Below are 26,365 nucleotides of genomic sequence, written 5' to 3' on the forward strand. Positions count from 1 at the left end.
GCAATAAAGCCACATCTCGACCACCCCTTAGGCGTACACGAGTCCTACCCTGCTGAAGTGTCTAGATAAACCACATTCTAGCAGCAAGCCACCCTGTTTTCCGGTGTTCTAACCCTAAGCCAGTAAAGATAAGCACCCAAGCGAGTCTGCGGTTTTTTAGCTGTTGCAACCTTCTACCCAGGTGTTGCAACTGTTTGAGGCCTTCTGACCTTTTATGAAAAAGCAACATTTTCCTTTTCTTACAATTGACAATCTTATTTTCCTCTTCCAACAACCCTATGAGGTAGATTATTAGGCTGAGAAGTAGTGAATTGTTCAGAAGAATTCATGGCTGAGTAACATTTTGAATGAGGGTTCCTCACATGCCAAATCAATACTCCAGCAGCAGCAGTGCCACATTGCCTCTCCTATCAAGACATCCTAGAGTGCACCACTTGCATCACATGCCCTCAAGAATACTTGTACCACTTGGGCTGCTTATTTATAAAGCATGGTCATGGGCCCACTGTGAAATGTGGGCTTGGTAGAATGGGTACTGGTTATTTCTGCATTTGTCAAGGCCTTTGAAGACGTGCCTCCAAAGGCTAGGGCTCTTAATGTATTTATTTTTATGTGTTCATTTAGACTCTAGACTGTAGGTGGCAACAACGATGGTGAAGAATGACTGCAATTGTAAAACTAAACAAAATTTTCAGATTTCTACTGTGTGTGTGCACGCACAGAAGACCTTTGGGGCTTGCCCTGGCAGGTGGCTTAATAGCATGTTCAGACCCAGAGACCTCCCCCCTAAATAAAGTCACACTTGTCTCAAATTTTAGTTTTGGTTTTTGGCAGAATTTAGGCCACAAATTTATTGATTACAGAACGTGAATGGTTGCATAGGCTCTGGTTCGACTAGCTCCCTGCACCCTTGAAGGCAGTGCTGACCCAGGGCACCAGCATAGATCAGCCAAGGGTGAACACCTGGGTAGGCGAAAAGACTGGAACAGACTATGTTCACCACCCAGAGGCCCCCCTGGACTCAGGCACAGACACAACCCCCTCTCGGGGGTTGACCAAACCACTTGAGTTCCTGGATTCCTTTGATGGAATACTCTTCACATAGTGATGGCAAGACGATTCCCACATCCCTATCCCCTGAACTAGAGCCTATCCGCAACCTTACAAGTTGTGACGATTTGCTACGCGGCAGGCGAAAACCCAAATGGCAACAGCCAATCAGCCAAGTGGGGAAAATTCCTGCTGTGCCCCTGTCCCAATGACAGGCAACACACAACAGCATAGCAAGGTCAATCGCAAAATTGCCCTAAAAGTAGGGAGAGGTGGACAGGTGTTCCGAATGCACGAGCCGAAAGAGGAAGTTCTGGGTCACGTGCATAGGTATATAGAGGTCCCTCAATCTGTTTGGACTGTGCCCCATTGGCCAGATTGACCCCAACATCGAGGGACCTACCAATCGGGTGTTGTAGCTGTCCAATCTCACCTACCCAAACACAGGAGTTTGGTCTCCAGGTCTCACAGCAACACGTGCCCTCTTTTAGGAAGGACACAATTTATTGATTTTATACCACTTAATATATAAGAATATCTCTATGTGGTGTACAGAAAATCAAAGCAACAACATACAACTTAAGCATCAACAAATTTTACAATATTAAAATGTTACCTTGATACAAAATTACTAATACTATAAACTGTATAGCATAAAATTACTAATACTATAAACACTGTCATTTCCTCTCTCAGATTCCTGGCTCTCACCCAGGGCCCAAACAAACTCATATCTCTCCCACAAAAATCTCACAAAGAGGAAGGTTCCTAGAAACTGCTGCTGACACTGCCTAGTCTTTTAGGCTTGCTTTTTATGGGCAGGCCCAAGGTGGATGAAGCATTCTCAGGCTGCCCACAACCATATCCTTTTCCGCAGCCAGCTGTCCTCTCCACACCCAGTTCCAACTACAGTGGCACCTTGGATTAAGAACTGGAGGTCCGTTCTTAACCTGAAACTGTTATTAACTTTAGCTAATGGGGCCTCCCATAAGGGACGTGGGTGGCGCTGTGGGTAAAACCTCAGCGCCTAGGACTTGCCGATCGCATGGTCAGCGGTTCGAATCCCCGCGGCGGGGTGCGCTCCCAGCGCCTGCCAACCTAGCAGTTCGAAAGCACCCCCGGGTGCAAGTAGATAAATAGGGACCGCTTACTAGTGGGAAGGTAAACGCCGTTTCCGTGTGCGGCTCTGGCTCGCCAGAGCAGCTTCGTCATGCTGGCCACGTGACCCGGAAGTGTCTCCGGACAGTGCTGGCCCCCAGCCTCTTGAGTGAGATGGGCGCACAACCCCAGAGTCTGTCAAGACTGGCCCGTACGGGCAGGGGTACCTTTATCTTTATCTTTAATGGGGCCTCCCACTGCCGCCGTGCTGCCGCTGCACAATTTCTGATCTCATCCTGAAGCAAAGTTCTTAACCCAAGGTACTATTTCTGGATTAGTGGAGTCTGTAACCTGAAGCGTCTGTAACCTGAAGTGTCTGTAACCCGAGGTACCACTGTACAGCAGCTTGATGAGTTTCTAAGGGTGGGGAAAGGTTGCCTTCCCACTCACCATTCTTTTTCCAGCCTTTCCCCTCTTCTCCTTCAGCTGCTTTTTAAACTAAGCTTATAAACTATGCAAATTACAATGCTTCTGAGTTCAATGGGAGATGAATAGTAACCTATGATTGCAGTTCTGAGGTTACAGGGAACCAGGCCTTCTCGGTAGTGGCAGCCGTCCTGTGGAACACCCTCCCACCAGATGTCAAAGAGAACAACTACCAGACTTTTAGAAGACATCTGAAGGCAGCCCTGTTTAGGGAAGCTTTTAATGTTTGATGCATTACTGCATTTTAATATTTGGAAGCCACCCAGAGTGGCTGGGGAAGCCCAGCCAGATGGGCGGGGTATAAATAATAAATTATTATTATTATTATTATTATTATTATTATTATTATTATTATTACTATGTGTGGCAGTGTGAGTCAGGGTATGGCGTCAAAAGAGAGTGTCAAAAGAGGTACATTTATTTAATATACCTGAGTGTACTGAAAGCTCCTTAGACTTTGAAGCTTCAGTTCTAAAAATGAGAGAGGGTGCACACACACTCCAAGTGTATATCTGTTTATTATTTGCCTCCTTTTTTCTCCTGGCATCACAGCAGATAATCATAAAGGGCCAACCAAAAAACAGAACCACGTAAAGGTCTGGTGAGACAGAATGGATCCCTGTGGGTTAGACCTGCTAGTGTTCAGCTTCTGTAACCTGTCACCCTCATGTGCTTCCTTGACTGTATGCCCAGAATATCACACCTGGAGGCATGCCTGTGACAATTCTCCCCTCCCCTTTGAACTCTGTCTACCCCTAGAAGATATTTTATGTTAGGTCTTGCACTACTGGGTTGCTATGGAAGTAATTATAAATTACTACCTCCCATTATATTAGATCAGGCATGTCCAAAGTCCATTTTGGGGGCCTAATCCGGCCCACTGGTCAGTTTAATCTGGCTCCCACAGGCAGTTCCTTCCTGGGGCTCTAAAGAAAAACAACTTTGGGGTAACATCCTAAAAAGGTCAACAACTTCAATCCTACTTCTTTGGTCGGTCCTCATGCATGTTCACTTCATCAAATCTGGCCCTCTTTGAAAAAAGTTTGGGCACCCCTGTGTTAGATTAACACTAGTGAGAGAGCAACAAATCCCAGGCTCAATGTGTGGATAATGAGCCCATGTTTGGGTTTTACCACTTCTGACTGCAGGCCTAAGCTTCCTTCCCCTTGGGCATTTCTGCTCACAGAGGGTTAGCTTGTCAGAAAGAAGGCTAAGTAGAATGGTTTGCTCCCTAGTTTCCTCACCACCAACAAATGCACAGAAGACAGTGGGATTCTGTAACTTGTTGCACTTAATGTGTAGTCCATGACCCTTGTGCTAATTTGATAATGCATTTTTGAAAAGAATGGGTTGGGAACAGCAATTAAAACAATTTTGACTTGCTAAGACTTCTCTGCTGGCATGGTAACTCCAGCTGAGCAGAATGGATCAGGTATGTGATGTCATGTGAAGGAAGCATTGTGAGCTACTGCTCTGCTTCCCTAAGGTTGGTGTTTATTTCAGAGATATGTGATTAGCTGCTTGGGTTCATTCCCTGGTCCTTCCCAGTTCAGCTGTGTGTGTGATATTTTGACTGGGACAGATTTGACCAGGAGACAGACTCCTTGTTTACTCCATTCTATGAGTCAGTTGATCTATAATGCCTATGTGGCAACCATTATACTTTCCCCCCCTTTTTTGCAGACTTTGAATTTATTTTGGGGCACCTCACCTCCTACCATGTGGTAGGTTAGCCTTCTTTTGCTCTGACTGCCCTGAAATTTGAATGAGAGATACTGTAGCACCCTGCTTGTGGTTAACGCTTAGCTGGAATGAAATATTCAACGCAGCAATAGAGAAATTAAAATAATAATTTATTTGTCAGACAAATAAATGAGAGGCACAGTGGTATATGGTTACCAAGCTCTGGCCTGCCTTCCTGCCCTTATGGCCAGCACTTATATTCCCTCAGCTCAGCCCCCTTGCTCCTCCTTTGGCTGCCTCTGTCCAATCAGCCTGGTTAAAATTCCTATTGGCTGTTTGCTAGAACCAATCATAAAAGATACACCCATTTCCTATTACCTTTTATGGGAGACAAAGAGCTATATTTCCTTCTATTTATAATTGGCAAATAAATAGCCATTAACCTCTACATGGCACCTTAATTACCAAATAACCTTTTGCCCTAGACTAGGCCTTAACTAACATTTCATCTTTTGCCCTATTGCCCTATTCACTCCAAAACAGATGGTGGCTAATTTTATCTTTGGAGGTCATTAAGCAGAGGCTTGACAACCATATATCAGGAGTGCTCCGATGGCGTCTCTCTGTCTGGCAGGGGTCCGGACTCAATGGCCCTCATGGTCTATTCCAACTTCTTCTATGATTCTATGATTCTATGAAATAAGAATCTTACTTTCTAAATCCTTTGCATAATTACATTTAAGCCAATATATTTCATACATATATAGTTTTTTTAGAAGAAAGGGAACTTAGTAAAAGCTAAGCTAAATTCTAAAGATTCAAAGCAGTTTCAGAGAGAGAGAGAGACCTCTTCCCTTGGCCAGCTGCTGTTTGTATTAGCTCTTGCCCTTTTAACCTTAGGAAGATGTGGCTCAAGTTTAATGGGAGGCATCATAATTAATTACTATTTTTGCAACCTTGATTGTATTCTATCATTTGTATGGTCAGTGTGACCTTTTGTTCCCAGGCTTTAATTTCCTTTTACAACCCTGAGACACTGCTATAAATCAGGGGGCCCTTGATCAAGAAGATAAACAGCTGCCAGAGTATGGTTTCTGCCTGGCATGAGAGATACAAACATTTACAAATATATTTCTTTAAGGTCATTTTTAGAATACAGGAATCTGATCAAAATATAAGCCTTGATTAAAAATGCAGGCTATGATCAGATGCCTCATTCCCCCCTTTCAAGCTCAAGGACCTTCCCAAGTGTCCTTGATAGCTTGATCTTCATCATATTCCTGAGGTAAAGCTCTGTATAGGGCCATGATATGAGGTAAAGTTTCATTTGAAATCATCTTGCTAATTGTACTTCTAAAACATGAAATGATACATGGCACCATACACAAAACCATTACTACTACCGTCAAGAAAAACAAGCAAGACAATAGTATCCCTTTGAGTCCTGCGACATTTGGTAACCAGTTGGTGAGCCATCCCATATCCCATCCTTCCCATGTTTGTACTGGGACATGTGCTATATTCTCCATCTTTGTGGCCAACACACGGATTGCCTCACCATTATCAGAAATGTTAAAGCAACAGGCATTCCCTGTCAAGTTCAAGACTCCACATAGGCCTCCCTGCCTGGCAAGTACATAATCCATTCCCATTTTCAGCTGCAAAATGGCGGCTCTACTTTCATCCAACTGTTGTGCAATAAGTCTCAAACTCTGGGCCGTTGCATTGGTTACAAGTTCCACTACTGCTTGCAATCGAATTATTCTGTTTAGATTATAAATAGGATCTCGAGCCCCTTGTATGAGCTCATCAGGATTCCAGGAGGCAGGTTCATAATAGGCTATAATGCGCTCTGGTGGCCAATCATCAGTATCGCTCCAACTTTGGGTACTTCCTCCTGCTATATGAGAAATATCAGCGTTTCTTCGTGTACGCTTGGCTGAACTAGTGGGCATAATCCACATTGGTGGTAATACCCATCCCAGGAAACAAGTCCCACTCCATTTGGAAGGGAGTTTCTTGTATGCCCATTCTCCACATATCCACCACAACCATCGGGTCTGAGGTTTTTGGTACGTGGAGTGCATAAGGCGAAATATCAAAAGGGGTACAGAGTTCACAGTGCAGTAAGTTAGATTGCCTTTTTCTGTCACAGTTATGTTCCACACCATTTTCCATGCATGAATAAAAGGAGGTGCACAGGGCAAGGTATTCCGAGTTCGATAGGTAGTACCGTTTGCCCAGGTTTGACTATTCTTAATATAATCCCAAGTATAGTGGCAATGAGAAGAGCCTATCATGGTAGAATCAGCTGCCTCTGATGATTTATGTACACAGAATTCCCCTTGTACAGGTATAACTCGTATTGGTTTAGTTGAGTTCCACCCGGGGAAATTCTGTACTTCTGTTTGGTGTGGCATTTCGCTTACCATACCAATGGCATTTAATGGTATTGGTAATAAGGGCATACCTCCCTCTGAATCATCTGGCCCAAGAGAGCAAACAAGGCAATTGGTCCTATTTGTAACATTGGCTACCATCTCAGCTAAGCCTACCCACATATTGTGGTCATGGCGGAATCCATATTTAGCAAATTTGCTCAAATTCAAGGACCCTTCCCCTTCCCAAGGGATCAGGATTAATAATAAAATCATGTTGATGTCTAGTATATGCATTCCTTCCACAAAAGATTACCTTATTGTGATAACAAAAAAATATTAGTCCCAATATAATTCCCCCAGTGACAGAAATGGGGAACCACCAAGACCAAAACATATGTCCCAAGGATCCCCAATGAGTAATATCTCTGATAATTGTTCCACAGGGGGGGCAGTCAATCAATTGTATAAGAGAATCTTCCCGTTTACAATCGCTGGTTCAGACGCTCCTCAAGCTTCAGGCGTGCGCAGGTCAGCCAGCTTCCAGGTTGTGGCTGCAGCAGGCCTGTCGTCTAATGTTGCCCGTGACCTAGCCCGTTCCCCGTAGGGCTAGATACAGGGGTTTTTGGAGAGAGTCAGTTTTAAAGGATTAGAGGGGTCACCTTTGCACGTCCAACTGCCTTCGGACTTCTTCAAACGGGAGTGATGAATCCAGGGGGTCACCTCAGCTACCTTCACCGCTGTTGGAGTAGAGAGCAAGATGGTGTAAGGTCCACGCCACTTAGGTGCAAGTGGATCGCGTTTCCACTCTTTCACCCATACGCTATCGCCAGCCTGGAACTGATGAATCGGCTCGGCAATGCTGCACGGCGTGCGCTCGAGGGCCCACCTGTTAAGAGAAACAAAAACACGGGAGAGAGATTGCACTTGTCCCTGTGTCACATAGTCTCCTATTTGTTTGAGGTCAGCTGGAATATCCTGAACAAAGGAGGGCGGCCTCCCATACAGGAGCTCAAAAGGTGACAACTTAAGTCTTTTTGTGGGTGCGCACCGAACACGAAACAGTGTTATGGGTAACACATCTACCCATCCCAATCCTGTTTCCTGGGTTAATTTTGCCAATTGGGTTTTCAGAGTCCGATTCATTCTTTCAGTTTTCCCTGAACTCTGAGGCCTATATGCTGCATGCAGTCTCCACTTCACTTGTAGGACTCGACATACTTCTTGTACTACTTGATCAATGAACGCTGGCCCATTATCACTTCCAATGCATCTAGGTAATCCAAACCTTGGGATCAATTCAGTGAGGAGTCTCTTAGTTACCTCTCGCGCCTTTTCAGTTCTGGTGGGAAAAGCTTCAACCCATCCGGTAAGAGTATCTACAAACACAAGGAGATACTTGAATCCCTTAGAAGGGACCAGCTCTGTGAAGTCCACAATTAGGCTTTCCATGGGGACGTATCCCACATGTTGGATTCCAGGAGGTTGTACCGGTCCCTGCCTGGGATTGTTTTTAGCACAAAGAACACATTTCTGGGAAATGCAAGTTGCTAATTGTGATAGGTTAATAATATACAACTTCCGACTGAGACTCTCTCTGGTTGCAGTACCGCCAAGGTGAGTAGATTCATGATAATTTCTTACAATTGTACCTGCTAGGTGATGAGGTACATAAATCCTATTGTCTGGCAGGATCATCCAACCGTCCTTCACAATCGCCCCTTCCTGTTCAGCCCACTTCCTCTCTTCTGGGGTATAGTGAGGTTTAACTTCTTCTGGAACTACCTCTGGTATGAGGGCTGCTATAAATCCTCCCACAGGCTTTTGGGCTGCCTCTCGGGCTGCTTTGTCAGCAGCATGATTTCCTCTGGTTATTGGATCCCTTCCACGTCCATGACCTTTGCAGTGCATTACAGCAATCTGTTCTGGAGCCCATACTGCTTCCAACAGGATTTCTACTTCAGGTCCATATTTCAAGGCCTTCCCGTGGGCTCCTATTAGACCTCTTTCTTTCCATAGAGCTCCATGTGCATGCAGGGTTAAGAAGGCATATTTAGAATCAGTATAGATGTTTGCCTTACATCCGGCTGCCAATTGCAGAGCTCTAGTTAAACCTATAAGTTCAGCCTTTTGTGCTGAGGTGCCAGCAGGCAAAGCTTCAGCTTCCACAACTTCCTCATTGGTGACCACAGCATATCCTGCTCGTCTGGCACCCTCATGCAGGTAACTGCTACCATCAGTATAATATACAACATCTGGATTTTTCAATGGTTCATCTTTCAGATCGGGTCTACTGGAATAAACTTCATCCATTATTTGGAGACAATCATGTGATTCTTCATCATCTACCTCTGGTAGGGGCAGCAAAGTTGCTGGATTGAGCATATTCACTACTCGTAGATGAATCCTGGGATTTTCACACAACAGGCCTTGGTATCTAGCCATCCTTGGGTTTGTTAGCCAATAACTACCCTTATATTCCATAAGTGTCAGAACAGCATGAGGTACATTCACATACATCGTCTGGCCAAAGGTAAATTTATCAGCTTCTTTGACAAGGCTTGCAGTGGCCGCTACTGCCCTTAGGCATGGAGGCCATCCTTTTGCTACTGAGTCCAATTGTTTTGACAAATAAGCTACTGGACGGTTCCAACTTCCTAATCTCTGGGTCAGGACTGCCGCTGCAATCCCATTCTGTTCATGTACATACAGCTGAAAGGGTTTTTCCGAATTAGGCAGTCCAAGGGCTGGGGCCTCCATAAGTCGTTGTTTGATAGCTAAAAAGGCTTGTTGCTGCTCAGGTCCCCATACGAATGGGTCCTTTTCTGCACCTCGAGTGCTTTCATGTAAGGGCTTGGCCAGACTGCTGAAATCAGGTATCCATAGTCTACAAAACCCTGCTGTTCCCAGGAATCCTCTGAGTTGTTTCCTTGTGGTAGGTTCCTTAATAAGGCAAATAGCTTCTTTCCTCTCTGGTCTCAATGCTCGTTGTTGGTGTGAGATGTCAAAGCCCAAATATTTGACCTTTTCTAAACATAACTGTGCCTTTTTCTGGGAAACTCGGTAGCCAGCTTCCCAGAGCAAGTGGAGCAGTTCCTCTGTCCCTTCTTTACAGGTATCAAAATCCTTTGCCGCTAGTATAAGGTCATCTACATATTGCAGAACCACCTTTTCTCCAGGTATTGAGGGGTAACTTGTTAAATCTTTCGCCAAGGCAGTACCAAATAAAGTTGGGGAATTTTTGAATCCCTGGGGCAATCTTGTCCAGGTTAGCTGGCCTTTTGTTCCTGTCAAAGGGTCTTCCCACTGGAAGGCAAATATAGGTTGGCTCTGTGGTGCCAGCCGGCAACAGAAGAATGCATCTTTCAAGTCCAATACAGTAAAAAATGTTGCTTCTGGTGGGATCAAACTCAGCAGGGTATATGGGTTTGGTACATTTGGGTGCAAGGTCTCGATAGCCTGGTTTACGAGCCTCAAGTCCTGTACTGGCCTGTATTCATCTGTCCCAGGTTTCCGAACAGGCAAAAGGGGTGTGTTCCATTCTGATTGGCAGGGCTTAAGCAGACCATATTTTAATAGGCGGTCCAAATGTTTCTGGATGCCCTCTGCTGCTCGCCGGGGTAAAGGATATTGTTTTACAGATACAGGGGTAGCCATAGGTTTTAGGGTTACTACAATTGGAGCTATATTCTTAGCCATTCCTGGTGGGCTATTTTCGGCCCATACTCCTGGTGGCACCTGTAGGGTTTGGAGGAGCTTGTTTAATTCTGTATCCAATGTGGGTTGGACTTGCAGGGCTGACATTAGGCGCCATGATTGTTCCTTAGGTACTGAGAGGGTAATTATTCCTGCTGCCTTTGATGGCAGTTTCATTTCTGGACCTTGAGGAGTGAAGGTGATTTGGGCCTGCAATTTGGACAGCATATCTCTACCTAAGAGAGGTATTGGACACTCAGGTATATACAAAAACTGATGGGTTAAACGATGTCCCCCAATCTGGCATTCCAAAGGTTGGAGGAAAGACCTCTTAGCTGACTGACCAGTGGCACTTTTAATGACTACACTTTTGGATGCCTTTTTCTGCAATAGTTCTGGGAGTACTGAGTATTCAGCCCCAGTATCAATCATAAAGTCTATTAAATGGCTCCCTAATTGAATCGTGACCGTGGGCTCCTGGAAGCCTAACTTTATGGAGTCCGGTCGTTCCTAGTCTTGGGTAAAATCCTCCTCTGCCAGTCCAATGAAATTGTCTCTACTCTGTCCTTGTCCAGGTCTCTGATATCTTCCATTTCGGATCATTCCCCGTCCCCGTCCCTGGTTTCTTGGGCCGGAGCCTGGGCCTGGGCCGGGGCGTACTTCTTCCAACCTCAGGGGTTCAGGACACTCCCGCTTCCAATGACCCTCCTTCTTGCAATTCGCACATTGATTCCTTCCCAGTGGTGGATTCCTTCCCCGCCCTCTCCCTCCATTTAAGGGGCGGTAGTCTTGCTTCACTGCTGTGGCTAGCATCACCATCTTTTCCTTCTGCCACTTCTTCTTCTCTTGTTTCTCAGCCTCATCCCTATTCCGATAAACTCGACGTGCAATGGCCATGATTTGGCTCATCAGCATCCCTTCCCATCCTTCTGATTTCTGAATTTTCTTACGAATATCAGAAGCACACTGGGCCACAAATGTAGCAGTAATCATTCTGCTGTTTTCAGGGGCTTCAGGGTCAAAAGGAGTCCATATACGATAGGCTTCCTGCAGCCTCTCTAAAAAGTCTCCCGGACTCTCATTTGGTTTCTGTTCTACTTCTGAGACTTTAGACATATTAGTGGGCTTCTGGCATGCCCTGCGGATACCTTGCACAAGCGTCTGGCGGTAGGTGGTAAGCCTGGCCAGGTGAATTGCATTGTTTGGATCCCAATTAGGATCTTCCAAAGGAAAGTTATCCTGGAGATGACGGTCAATATTAAAAATATTTCCCACTCTGGCCTGCTCACGCAAATATATCTGTGCCTTTTCAATTATGTCTCTTCTTTCCTCAGTGGTGAACAGAGTATTCAGGAGTTGGCGGCAATCTGTCCAAGTAGGACTATGAGTATTTACTATTGAAGTCACCAAGTCCATCATAGCCTGAGGTTTTTCTGCGAAAGATGGGGTGTGTGTTTTCCAATTCATCAGATCCGTAGTTGTGAATGGAATATACTGGAGGGTCGAAGTTCGAGGTGGCCGTGGTCCGGGTTGCCCGTTAACCAGCACAGGCTCCTCAAGTGCATCAAATACTCTTCTAAGAGGGGCTACTACGTGACCTTTCTCTTCGCTTTGCTCTAGGGGCCTCAAATCATAGGGGATGGTATCTGTCCCAAGGCGTTCTTTTAGCAGCTTTATACGCCTTGCTGTATTGCTTGCTGACCGATCAAGGTCTTCCTGTAACTTCTGTAATAGTTCTCTAGGATTTGGATGTACAGGGGTTTGGGGTGGGCAATTAGTTGGTCCACTAAAGGAGACTGTAGATGGAGTTCTACTGGGACTCACAGGTGGAATAACCACTTCTGCTTGGGCTTTATTATAGGACTCCAAGGCCTCCTGAAGATATTTATCATAATCTATCAAGGAATCAAGTTCTGTGACTCCACCCCCATTATTCGTTCCACTTTCTTGCCTTGGGGTTACAACTGGTGGAGTATTTGGATTAGGCTCCCTTCGATGTGGAGCATAGGGTGGAGGTGGAAGCACCTCTTCCTCTGGTCCCTCAAAAATGGGTTTGAGTTTATTTGGCAAGATTCCTTTCCTAGCTTCGGCTTTTACAGCCAATAATTTGCATCGTTGGACTTTGCATTCCCTTATCCATGGAGGATTTTTATTTAATGTGCTCAGCCAAGAATCTATATATGAAAATTGTTCTGGGCATCCTCCCGTTTCTTTGGCGATGTTAGTCCAAAGTTTGCTTACTAAATTTATATCAAAGGTTCCCTGAGATGGCCATTCAGCATTTTGTTTCGGCCACTCTAATTCACATAACGTTCTCAAGCGCTCTGGCGTCATTTTGACTCCATATGCCCCTGAGAAGGCTTTCTTAAAATTATTTAACATACATTCAAGAGGTGTATTTTCCCCCTTTGAACCTCCAACTCCCATTGTATGGCCCTGTGAAGTATCCACTCAGTCACTTACACACTCGCTTCGTGGGGTTCCTTGCCCAGTGAAGTCGCCTTACTGGGAACCGAAGTACTACCCACTCCACACTCAGGTTGTACTTTCTCACACATACAATGCGCTGGATACTTCACCACACTCTACCTCCCAACCTTTCCCTTTTCCCTACACCAGATCACCATCTGATGTACCCAGTCATGTAGCGTACTCAGTTTCCCCCTTACTGAGACGCAGAAGTTTGATCAAGACTTCTCTTCCTCCCAATTAATTGGAGGGCCAAAACCCCTTTGTGCACTTACCCTTAGCGGATCCCTCTTTATTTCTCTGGTTCCCCCCGGTCCGTCGCCGTCGGTGAGCAGGGTATCAGACAGACGAGACTTCTGCGTTCCCCTGGAAAAAATGTTCCAGTGCGCGCTGGGTAAGCAGTTAGTGGTCCTCCCTCTTGTACCCTGCCCAGTAAGGCGAAGGGGCTGCGTTCCAGCAGACCACTTATCCGAGTCACGGCACCATAAAATGTAGCACCCTGCTTGTGGTTAACGCTTAGCTGGAATGAAATATTCAACGCAGCAATAGAGAAATTAAAATAATAATTTATTTGTCAGACAAATAAATGAGAGGCACAGTGGTATATGGTTACCAAGCTCTGGCCTGCCTTCCTGCCCTTATGGCCAGCACTTATATTCCCTCAGCTCAGCCCCCTTGCTCCTCCTTTGGCTGCCTCTGTCCAATCAGCCTGGTTAAAATTCCTATTGGCTGTTTGCTAGAACCAATCATAAAAGATACACCCATTTCCTATTACCTTTTATGGGAGACAAAGAGCTATATTTCCTTCTATTTATAATTGGCAAATAAATAGCCATTAACCTCTACATGGCACCTTAATTACCAAATAACCTTTTGCCCTAGACTAGGCCTTAACTAACATTTCATCTTTTGCCCTATTGCCCTATTCACTCCAAAACAGATGGTGGCTAATTTTATCTTTGGAGGTCATTAAGCAGAGGCTTGACAACCATATATCAGGAGTGCTCCGATGGCGTCTCTCTGTCTGGCAGGGGTCCGGACTCAATGGCCCTCATGGTCTATTCCAACTTCTTCTATGATTCTATGATTCTATGAAATAAGAATCTTACTTTCTAAATCCTTTGCATAATTACATTTAAGCCAATATATTTCATACATATATAGTTTTTTTAGAAGAAAGGGAACTTAGTAAAAGCTAAGCTAAATTCTAAAGATTCAAAGCAGTTTCAGAGAGAGAGAGAGACCTCTTCCCTTGGCCAGCTGCTGTTTGTATTAGCTCTTGCCCTTTTAACCTTAGGAAGATGTGGCTCAAGTTTAATGGGAGGCATCATAATTAATTACTATTTTTGCAACCTTGATTGTATTCTATCATTTGTATGGTCAGTGTGACCTTTTGTTCCCAGGCTTTAATTTCCTTTTACAACCCTGAGACACTGCTATAAATCAGGGGGCCCTTGATCAAGAAGATAAACAGCTGCCAGAGTATGGTTTCTGCCTGGCATGAGAGATACAAACATTTACAAATATATTTCTTTAAGGTCATTTTTAGAATACAGGAATCTGATCAAAATATAAGCCTTGATTAAAAATGCAGGCTATGATCAGATGCCTCAATACCACTCAAGCAGTTTAGGAATGTTTTTATTGAATTAGGAAGGTTCACCATTGCAGACTTTGAGAATCCATTTCATTTTATGTTGTGAACCACCCTGAGATCTATGGAGGAAGGGAGGTATACAAAATTAAATAATAATCATTGTAATAGATAAGAGTAGCTGCTGTATTCAAACTACTGCTCAGCCATGGGCATCTTGGGTAAGCTTGCACAAATCTGTGTTCCTGATCTGTAAAATAAAAACTATAGTGACTTCCCTCCCTGAGGGTTTGTTTCAATGATCAATCACCCTGAAAATTCTTCCACTTCCTCTTCTTCTTCTTCTTCTTCTTCTTCTTCTTCTTCTTCTTCTTCTTCGTCTTCGTCTTCTTCTTCTTCTTCTTCTTCTTCTTCTTCTTCTTCGTCATCTTCGTCATCTTCGTCATCTTCCTTTTCATGTGTTAAATCCATTGTAGCTTAGTACCATAACCACTGCTCAGCATGTGTGTGCATGGCTTGCTTTCTCAATGAGTTTAAGAATTTTGAGGAGGGGAGGGATTATGTGTAAGGAACATAGCAGTTCCAGTGCATGGCTTGATTTTTCTCACTAATGTTATCTTCAGATACCTTTCCTTGCAGTGCACTGCTGTTCTGCTGGTGGCACACTGGAGATCAGGCTGAACAGGCTGTTTGAGGAGGGGAGGACTGGTGTGTGAGTGGTGTTGCCTTGAGGAAACTATTTGACTAAGTTTATTTCATTTAATCCATTTCATCACACACCCACACATTCAGTCTTTTGCTCTGGGGGCTTTTGGCCCCTTCTAGCAATAGATTCCCCTTCTAGCAGAAGCTCTGTGAAATGTACTGGAGTTGACACAGAGCTCTGGATTAAATGGCATAACTCCAGCACCTGCTAGAAAATGCTGCACATTTGCAAGTTCAGGTGAAATATTGGCAATGACACTTGTAATGATCATGTACAACACAAAAACGGAAAAAAGAACAAGTCAATGTTTTGAAATGACTATAAAATGCAGGTGTGTAAATCCTTCAGGATATGTCAGACAGAGGATAACTGCTGCAAGCAGAAAGCCAGCAGGCAATAGCTCTTTCCCCTTAGAACAAACAAGCCCCCTGAGGACTGGTGTAGCAGAGTGGACTGCGTGTGGGCATGGAGAGGGCCTGGTTCAGATCCCACAAGGAATCTTGGGCTTAGCAATTTCACTTGTTTATTTGTTGATATTATTGTATGGTTGGATGTTTAAGATGTAAGGCACCTTGGCAGAGTATCACTTGGAAGGGCAGCTTATACATGTTTCTTTAAACCCAATCAGTTCCCTGGTATGCATGAGGCTCACTGTGGGTGGTGGGCAGTCCTGGATCTCCTGCCTTTTAATCTGCCTATAGAGCCATTGAGTCTCCCACAATCTTAATTTGCCCAAAGAACCTTGGTTTAATATAAGCAGCAGTTTTTGCTAACAAACTGCAGGTGGGGTGTACCAGGCCCAGGACATCCTGTCTTCACCCCACAGTTTACAGTAAGCCCTGACAGCAAGTTTTTGCGCGTCGAGGTCCCCAAGACACCCCCCCAAAGAAAAACACAATTGACACTTAATTTTTGTTTAAGGTTTTTGACATAATTTTGGCCACAACTTCATTCAAATACAGCAATGTGAGTGGTTGCTTAGGCATTGATAGCACTAACTGACCCCGCACGGGGACAGCTCTGACATTCGGACCCCCCGCGAAGTCAGCAAGGGTAAGTCACCTGGGGAGAGAGACGGGACTGGGAACCATGCCTCACCTCTCCCCAGAATGCTCCCAGGGTCTTGCGTGGCCCTAGCCAGGGGGTTTCGGACAAAAGCATGGGGAGCCCCTGGGTTCCTTTAATGGAAAACCCTTGAAGCAGCAGCAGCAGCATTTTGGAGGGGCAGGCACAGCCGAATCCATACCCCTCCACCAACCAATTCCAAGACCAATGCCTAACCGCAAACCTTAAAAGTTGTGACGATTTGCTACGCAGTAGGCAAAAACCAAGTGGCACACACTAATCAGCCAAATGGACAAAATTCCTACCAGGCCCCTGCCCCAAAGCAGACGACCCCATGACAGGCATAGCAAGGTCAAGCAAACAGCCTAAAATTAGGGAAGGGAGGGCAGATGATCCGAAGTAAGAAGTGAAAAGAGGAAGTTCATCGCTGTGTGCCTTGTATTTAACAAATAGGGCTATCAATCAACAAATGGCAACATCTAGATTTCCCCAGTAACAGCCCGCCCCTGCTTAAAGGATGGCCAAACCATTTGCCTAGTAACAGTGAGGTGTCTTGTCAGCTCCGCCCGCAACCTGTGCTCTCCATGAGGGGGAACACACTTTATTGTACTTTTATTTAATCTTTATTTGTATTAATAAGCTGTTTGCTTCTTTGGTAGACTTTGGACCAAAATGTGGCCCTCTGCCTATATGTACCTCTGCCTATATGTACCTCTATAGTATACATATAAATACATATGTAGGTGTTATGTATATGCCACTGAATGCCAGTAGCCAGAAAACACAGGTGGAGAGAGTACTGTTGTGCTGAGGTCCTACTTTTAGTCTTCCCAGGGACATCTGGCTGACCATGGTAAGAACAGGATGCTGGGCTAGATGGACTTTTGCCTGGTCCAGGAGGGCTTTTTCTTGTATATTCTATGGCAGGGGTGTCCAACAGGTCGACTGCAATCTACCTGTCGATGGCGTGATGTACATGGTCGATTCTGGTCGATCGCAGGACCCTGATTGTCCCCCAAAGAAAGCTCAACAACTCCGGTCAATCCAATGGGTAGATCACTGCCAGTTTATTTATAGTGGGAGTAGATCACAGTCTCTTGGAAGTTGGACATGCCTGTTCTATGGAGTCTAAATATATAAATGATAAATATATAAATTAACGCATGCTGCTTGCATCATGGGCCTCTGCCCAGAGCCATATTTTAAGCAGCTAATAAGGGCCCTGTCAGTCTCTCAACCTGGATTGTTTGAGGTTAAAATAGGACTCTCCAGCTCTTGAGCTGCTTGGTGGAAGAACATTTCCTTTACATGCTGAGAATTATTTTTATAATTGTAAGGTTGTGCTAAATGTGTCTTGCAAAGTGTTGAAAATGAAATGGTCTGATCCTGATCAACCTTGGCTCTTGCCGTCTGCTCTTTGTCTTCCTCCTCTGCAGGCAACTTTGTAAAGAATTTACGGATCTCTTGGCCCAGGACAGGACACCCATTGGCAATAGCAGGCCCAGCCCCATTTTGGAACCTGGGATTCAGAGCTGCTTGACTCACTTCAGCCTCATCACTCACGGCTTTGGGTCCCCAGCCATATGCGCTGCCCTGACTGCTCTCCAGAACTACCTGACTGAAGCTCTCAAAGGCATGGACAAGATGTTCTTGAACAACAACTCTGCTAACAGGCACACTTCTGGGGAAGGACCAGGTAGTAAAACTGGAGACAAGGAAGAGAAGCACAGAAAATGAAAAAAACAAAAAACAAAAAACAAGGAAGCTAATGAAATTAGGGGAAAAATAAATAAAAGGAAAAGCAGAGAGAGAAAAATCTTTTTAAACAAACATTTTAATTTTAGCTTTAAAATATTGGATTGGGCTTTGGAAGAATTATACTAGGTAGGTCACACCCACATTTTATTTTATTTTAAAGGAAGTAAGGTCAGAGACGCACAATGGAAACAGGAACACAGAGGCTCAGTGGCTTTTGCAAAGGAACTTTTGAAGACAACTTCAAGGAATTTCCACTTCTGTTCTCCTGCAATCTTTTTGTGATAATTGGGGAGGGTGTGTGTGAAAAATGTCAATAATAGGTAAAAACAATCAATAACTTCTTGGAAGAATCTTTTTGATAATGTTGATATGTTGGCCGAGATACATAGTCTGTTTCTGTATAATTGTTATTTTTCAAAAAAAAAAAGTCTATCTAAAGTAGAAAAATCAAAAAAACTAAGGGATAGATTTATTTTATATGGGACTGTCCCATTCAGAGCAAAGTGTCCTGTTTTCAGCTCAGACCAACTGTAGCCCCCTGACTTGGGTGATGTCTTGCCACTGCCACTCTATGTCATCAGAATACCCAGGCCTAAGCTCTACCAATAGTCTCCAGCTTGCAGATTTCTTCACAGTGGGTTGAGGTAGCAAGAAATGAGAGCTCTGGATCTGTTTAGACTAGAAACCATTATGGGGAAACCTAAAGCAATGCATTTGCATCTAACAAGCTCACATTCTGATGAAGTTAAAACTATTCTTACTTGGAAGAGTATTTCAAATAATGTTAGCTAAAAAGACAGTTATCGAGTGTCCCCATTTTCAATACAGACTACCCAAATTTCTGGGTTTACTGAAAACTAGATGCTTTACATATTTATTCCTAAAATTCTGAAGCTGCAACTTTGCAAGTTTCACTGGCTGTTAGGATGTGTAAAGTTTGCATACAGGATCCAATGAGATTTTGATAACAAGGCAGTGAACTAACTTGGAATTAGGTGGTAACCTCCAGAATAACATTTTTTTAAAAATGGAGATGTACATGTGAAAAAACGTTATACAGGAATGCAAACGCTCTGAACACAAGAGGGGAAGCATACTACATTCTCCTGCTTCTGGATGATTCTTTTTAAAACCAATATGCACATCTTGCATTCATATATAACTTTTTTATGTATTTCTTCTCCATGAAGGTCAAATGCTACATCAGAACTGGTCCTATGTTTCAAATCAATATGACCTATTTCCAAGTCCAGTTGCTGCAGTCTGACAATCCCTTGTAGATGCAGGACTTCGTATGTACACACAAATCTCTCCTGTTTGCAAGAGTTTCCTTTGCATTGCAATGAAACCACCTATCTCATTTGAGCAGATAGCTCAGTGGGCCCCACGAGAATTGTACATGGAGGTGCGCCACTGAAGTGAACAGGAGCTTCTTGTGTGCATTCAAGTGCAGAGAACTGGCTGTTCTAAGACTGGGAACAATATGCTTAAGACAGAGGTGCCAGTCTGCTAATTGCTACTCTGAATGGATATTGGCTAATTCTCAACAATTCAGTTTGCTTTTTTTAATATGTCTCAGACTGCTCTCTCTCGCTCTCTCTCTTTTTAAAGAAGTATTAGTAACAGGAATGTCTTGATGAGTATGTGATTTCCTTCTCAGGAGTATGTACCCTTTTTATTTTCTTCTGTTTCCCAAAGCTTTGCCCGCTTGGCTTATGAGCTTCTTCAAAGAGGACTAGAACTCCCTACACATTTCATCAGGTACAGAGATGAAAATCCACAATTCTGACACTTTTCTTTTCAAATCAAAGCCAGTTGTTTTGGAATTCTGCGGGTGTACTTCTTTAAAGAAGCTCAAAGGGAATAGATTAAGCAAGGCAAAGGCAGCTGAATGGGCAATGTCATATTGATAGGCAAATGCTAATTTATCCAATATATAGAAAAGATTTGGGGAGGGCCAATAATATTTGATGCACAGAATAACACAGGTTTGCTAAGTGTCTTTAGAGGAGAAGGAGGGGACTGAAGGTAAAGAGGATTCTTGAGCATTTCCAGTAGCTTTGTTTAAGGAAATCTCTTTTCCCCAGGTTATTAAATGAGTTTTGCAGTTCTTGGTTTAGAAAAAAAACATGTCTTGGGATGAGGGAAATCAACCAAATTCCAAGCATTTGCAGAAATTTAAGTGCATTACAGTATATTTTATAAATGAGATTTTAAAAAGCGTTTTCCCCCTTGTTTGGAATACCTACTAAAGTTATACTTCAGTGAAAGAAGATGAATTTCACCTTGCATGTTATCAGCTTGGAAATGCCTTGTTGACTTGATAATGGCTATGGTGTTCCATGCATTTTGAAAAATCATTTCCCTTTTGTCACAACAGCTTATGTCTATACATCATTTTGACTTAACATACTGAATTCATGCTAGGAGATGAGAATAGGATAAACACATTACCATGGCTGTAACTTCCATTATTTTTGGTAGAACTTTGTTCTCCTTAAGCGAACACTTATGGATGGGGTCCATTTGTTTCACAGGGTAGTGTTTTACATTTGGAATTCAGTTTTCAAAAGCAATTTGGGTCCATGCAGTTTCTAATTTTAAAAATATGAAGGGTTATTTCTCACAATGTAAACTTCAAGAGTACAAGAAGTGACCAGTGCCCCAATTAAAATGGCTGCACATGTCTGTTTCACCATGTGTATAACTATTCAACACATATTCAGCATATAGCAGAATGATGCAGCCAAATGGAGTTCTGTACGGCATATACACACAGTGAAATATGCATGTGTATTTGCTTGAAACATGAAGACGTACATTCTGAATTCATCACCTACTGTGTTCCAAACAGTATCATGCACAATGCAACTGCTGAATTACGTACACTGTGTTTTAGAACTGGTCCCTAAGATCTCATTCCCAACCTTTATAAACCATAAAGTACTTGAAATTAAGCCAATACTTTCCCATTGGATATTTCTGCCTGCACCGTGAAGTAAACTGTGTGTTGTTATTTGTAATCAGACATATTCAGAAGGTGATTAACTTGGAGTACCTGTATATTGGATGTGATCAATTATCTAGGAAGCAAGTTTAATCAAAATGAGTAGAACTTCCAAAGGGCCTTGGTCTAAATCTAAGTATTTCAGTTCAGCTGTGAGTGGACTGATCCTAAATGCACACCTGTATGCATGTGAATTTGCAGTATTGCCAAGTTATGGTACTGGTCCTCAAGTTGCTAATTTTAGAATGTCACTAGAACAAATTATGCAGGAGAGACTGGGCATAGTACTCTACAGCAGTATTGGAACCCAGACTGTCATACAATTCATGAAATGAGTTGATTAATCATATGAGTTTTAGTTGGTTCATTGATTAAATGTTGGCCAAAACAATTGCTATGAAGCAAGAAGCATAGGTTTGCTTTTAGACAGTGGACACCGTCTTATCTGATGCATTTCCTCTTATTTGAGAGAAAAGCAAGAATTAAGATAGTGTTTAACATGGTGTATTGTTTTAATACTTTCCAAAGAATCAGGAAACGTTTAAAATATTCATTGATTAAATTCAGACCCCCTAGTTGGAACTACTACTGCTTTAGTTCAGTAACTTCAGGCACATCCAACCAAAGTTGGTCCCATTTAGTTTTGGGGAGAATCAAGCATATGTTTAACTTGTTCCTATTGAAATCAATGGGACTGTAATGTGCTTAACGTTGACTAAACCGCATCCCATACTTTTTTGTTTCCTATATTTCTGAAATCTACATTCTGTCTGTGTCTTTTGTACATTGTACCATCTCAAAAGAGGGAGGAAGAAAGTAAATGCACCTTTATTTGCAGTTGTTACCCTAAAGGGCACTTTTGAGGAGTTGAAGACAGCTGCAATAGTAATTAATGCTTTCCTGTTCTCATATTTGCTAGCTCTGACTCCATATACTATCTTGGACAATTTATAAATGTAACAAAATCACCTTTATGCATCACAAGAATAATTTACTATGTTTCAGTCCACTGATCTGAACATGCCTTGCACAAGAAAGAACCCAAACTTAATATCTTTAAAAAGGCCATCTGAAGAAATATTTCAGTGACTAAAAATCAAATCAAATCTAGGATAACTATTAACACTGAACTGAGGGAAACATTGTGGCACAAAAAGCAGAAAATCTACAAAGTTAAATGAGGAGATGTTTTGTCCTAATTGTAAATAGGGAGCAAAATCTTTCTAGTTTATACCGCAGGCATGTTCACCCTCCAAACTTAAACTTGCAAACTTTGTGGACAACAATGCAAGGAACCCTAAGAGAGATGTTATACAGAAGTCTTAGCTCTCTTCAAAACCGTATCAACCAAGTAAATTTTTTTCTTTTTCTTAATCAGCAGCCACTTGTAGTCAAACTGTCCTTAGGATGTAGGTACTGAGGCAGCTCCTGTGGTGTCCCCTCCAGATGCTGTTGGACTGCAACTCCCATCAGTCCTGATCATTGGCCATGTGGAGTAGGGCTGGTTGGTTTAGTAGTCTAGCCACAGCTGGGAGGCACCATGTTGGCTGCTCATTGGTTACAACACATCACAAGACGGAAGCAAATCTCAGGGTTCTCCTGCCTCCTTTCATTTGTCATTTTCCCCCAGTTAAAGCATCTGTGTTTACAAATTCTTCCTTGGCACTGACACTAGAATGGAGCTTAGAATCCTAAAATCATGGAGCAGTGTGCACATGCTGACCTAAAACCATAGGGCTGGGGTTGCCAACATGGCACAGAAGTGCCCCTAAGAATAGCCAGTGGCACTCACAAAGACTCTGAGACCCCTCCCCCACTGACTGTCCTCTTTGTCATGAGGCGGCATAACTTATTACCTCCCCCCCCCCCCCACCACTTGAAAAGCATACAGAGGAAGGAGGATGTTGGAAGAGCCTTAGCTCTTTCCTATTTCTGTTTCAGCTCCATGTGCTTCTTAAGGCTCAGGTCAACATGTGAACAAAAAGCCGAGCAACCAAGAAGGCAGGAGGGAAAGGAGAGCCATCTAGGAGACGGGGGGCAGGAAAGGAGAATAGCCAGAGGGGATAAAGTGGTGCACCACAGGAGCTGGGAGAGAAAAGGCCACAGCATGAAAGCATGGACCCTAGGCATGGATACTCGTATTTTTACACCTTTCAGAATGTGTCCACAGCTGTGTTCTGTGATTTGGGTGTGTTTGTTGGCATCCTGTGTAAAAACCGTGAAGATCTGTGCCTTCGATGTTTTTGTAGTGATGGAAAGTACCGGATCTGTAATTTTTTTTACTGTGTCGTCTACCACTGTAAGCTTTCACTTCTTGACTGTGCTTTTTGTTGGGAGGGGGGTACACAGGGTAAATTCATGGAAATTCAAAAGGCCCTTTAAAAATTCTGCTGGAACCAACTTTAACTCCGACCTGGAGAGACTGAGCCAGGGAGGGAAGGAGAGAAGCAGCCACAGAGGATGTTGCCCACAGAACTCTCTCAAAATCCCCAATGTGCCTGTGGACCCCAAAAGCTGGGTGATGGCTGCCCATAGGGACATATACCAATTCTGAGCATTGCTCCATTTAACTCACTACTGTCTACAGCAGCTTTCCCAAAACTGGTGCCCTCCAGCTGTTGTTGAACTGTAATTCACATCAGTCCTCATCGTCAGCCATACTGGCTGGGGCTGATGGAGAGTGGAGTCCTACAACATTTGAAGGACACTAGGTGAGGCAATACTGAACTGTACGGACTGGCATCTCCAGGGCTTCAGACAGGATTCTTTCCCAGCCTTCCTGAAGATGACTGGGATGGAACCTGGGACCTTTTGCGTGCACCCAGCATGCACTACCAGTGAGCTACATCTCTTCCCTACACTTTATGATAGTTTTATTCCTTATTTCCCAAGTGTGCACTCAGTTGTCTCTGCTGCTAAAAGCTGATAATCTGACTCCTCTTTCTCTAAAAGTTATGCATGTTGTTTTTCCTCAAAGAAACCATATTTATCCAGTTTCATAGATACCTTGAGTATGTGGAGAGTCTATATAGTACCAGAAATTTAAAGGGTCACATTATATATACCCTGGCCTGGCTTGCTGCAGCAGCAGCATTTTAAAATAATGACCATCTACATACCTGGGGGTAAATGGCTGCCATCTTAAAGTCATTCATGAATAAATTCCATTGGTCTAAATGAGATTTATTCATGGATAAATGATAACTCTTGGTACTTTTTTATTAAAAAAACAAGCAAAAAAACCAACAACCCATGAAGTGAATTAAGCATCTTCAGTCTCTGCAAATAACATGGCACCTAAGCACAGCCTTTCCAGTTCTGTTGACCACCTAAAAGGATTTACATAGCATCACCAATTCTTGGGTCTTGCTTCCTACATTTCAAGGGATGTTCCTAAACCATTCATTTGGGTACCTCCATAAATTGCATTTATGGCATCTAGTGGTGGTGAAGGAGGAACATAAGAAGTTACCGCTTCCACTATCGTCCAAGCAGCTGGAAAAACTTGAACATTTTCATTTTAGAGTGGAGAACCTAACTTTGATTGCCAGCAACGTCCACCAAAACATTAAGTTCTAGACAGGGATGCCAACTGAGCAGAACCCCCACCCCCAAAAAAACTACTCTGGCCTGCTTGTGAACCTGTAACGGTCACCTGGTATGCAGGAATGAGTAGAAGTGTGAGAAGATGAAACATATCGCTTATTAATTCTCACATATTAAGTTGCTATTAAAGGCACAAGTACTAGGGCTGGTACAAAAGCTGGCAACCCTAATCCCAGATAATGATTTCTACTTAAAAGTAATGGAATTAAAAGCTATGATTTACACACACACACTCTGTGGGGATGGCTGGTAGTAGCAGATAGCAACTGAAAACCTTGCTGAATTTGTATACAACTTTTTTAATGGCAGAGCTCCTGTGCCTGTTGATTAATGGAAATCCAGAATGGGAAGTTTTCCCTATGCTGCATCTCCCTGCTGGGGATACTTTACCTGCTCAATTTCTATCTGCCTCTATCATTAATGGGGCTATTAAAGGAAGGGGTGGGGAGAGCTGACCAGGTAAGCTTCTTACAAATTTTCATATTTATTCAGGGCCTGTAGACACCTACGTTTCTTATGAAGAAACAGGTTTTGCCCCTCACTGGAGAGCCAGAGTTAATCTCAGTGGCAAAATTGGTTTTATTGTTGAGTAACAGGTAAAATGGCTCCTAGTTTCCAAAACTTGAAAGTGCTGCATAACTATTAGTAGTGCAATCTTACACATGTCTACTAAGAAGTAAGTTGCACTGAGCTCAATGGGACTTGATCCCAGTTACACATGTATAGGATTGCAGCCGAAATTACCATGCATTTCCAATGTCCTTTTTACACTCCCTCCCCCACAACTCCTGGTACACAATTTCCACTGTCCCTTCTTCATTTCATTATCCTCTGACTTCCCTATTCATTCCATCTCCTCCGAAACGTGCGCATATATATATATATATATATATATATATGCCATTTTAGGCTTATGCTCCATGCATTTGACAAAGTGAAATTTAGCCCATGAAAGCTCATGCCATTAAAAGACAGTTGGCCTTTAGGATGCCGCAAGATCCTTCATTGTTTTCGCAACTCAGTAGAGGACACTTTTGCTATCACTGCTGGGAAAAGCTGTGCTGGTTGGGTTTTTGCCAGTTATACAACTGTCAAATGTACAAAGACTCCATACTATGGGAAAAACCCTAGTGATCAAGATTGCCCTGCTGTCATATTGGAAGCAAATGGATAAATTGTGCCTTTTTAAACAATGAGAAGTAAGGTTGTACTGTTCCTTTTGCATCCAGTCCTAAACACCTTTCACCTGGGAGGGATTTGGTTTAAATAAAAATTCATTTCAAGGCTATGCATTTAGGATCATGATGTGCTCATGGACAATAGTGCAATGATCCTGACCTTAGTAATCAAACTACCTATTATATGCAGGCAGTGTGATTTCTTACCCCCCACCCCAAACTTTAAAAAGAGAGAAAGAAAAGGGAAGTCAGTAATCTTATGGGGAGGGGTGAATAGAAAGGGACTATTTAACCCTTTGCTCTCATGACAATTTCCCATTCAAAATTGCCCCACTCAAGTGTCTCTCCAATGTTAATTAGGTAGTCTCCATTCTTCACTAGGGAAAGAAGTCAGAGAGGTAATTGCTTGCCCCAAGGCCAGAATGAAGGAAGTTGAACTTGCACCTCTCACCTTTTCTGCTGTTCTGCTCAGCCCTTTTCTCCTGCTCTTCTTGGCACCTTCCATTCATACATCTCTCTAGTGCCATCTTTGCCAATCTGGTGTTCTCCAGATGTTTTGAACTACAGATCTGGGCCACCACAGCCTGGGGC

At 43.3% G+C, this 26,365-nt stretch overlaps 1 protein-coding gene across 8 annotated transcripts in view; it reads left to right on the plus strand.

Moving 5' to 3' along the window:
- TFAP2B (transcription factor AP-2 beta) overlaps nt 1-26,365 on the plus strand; it is a 76,438-nt gene that overhangs the window by 48,303 nt on the left and 1,770 nt on the right. For 6 of the 8 annotated variants that reach the window (XM_053380385.1, XM_053380386.1, XM_053380384.1 and 3 more), the window contains one exon: nt 17,662-20,940. In XM_053380385.1, the coding sequence (XP_053236360.1) occupies nt 17,662-17,962 (301 nt within the window). In that variant the 3' untranslated portion in view covers nt 17,963-20,940. Of the gene's footprint in view, nt 1-17,661; nt 20,941-26,365 lie in introns of those variants that run through there. The other 2 variants (XM_053380388.1, XM_053380387.1) reach the window with 2 other exon arrangements.

Source organism: Podarcis raffonei, chromosome 3 (genome assembly GCF_027172205.1).
Source record: "Podarcis raffonei isolate rPodRaf1 chromosome 3, rPodRaf1.pri, whole genome shotgun sequence".
NCBI lineage: Eukaryota > Metazoa > Chordata > Lepidosauria > Squamata > Lacertidae > Podarcis > Podarcis raffonei.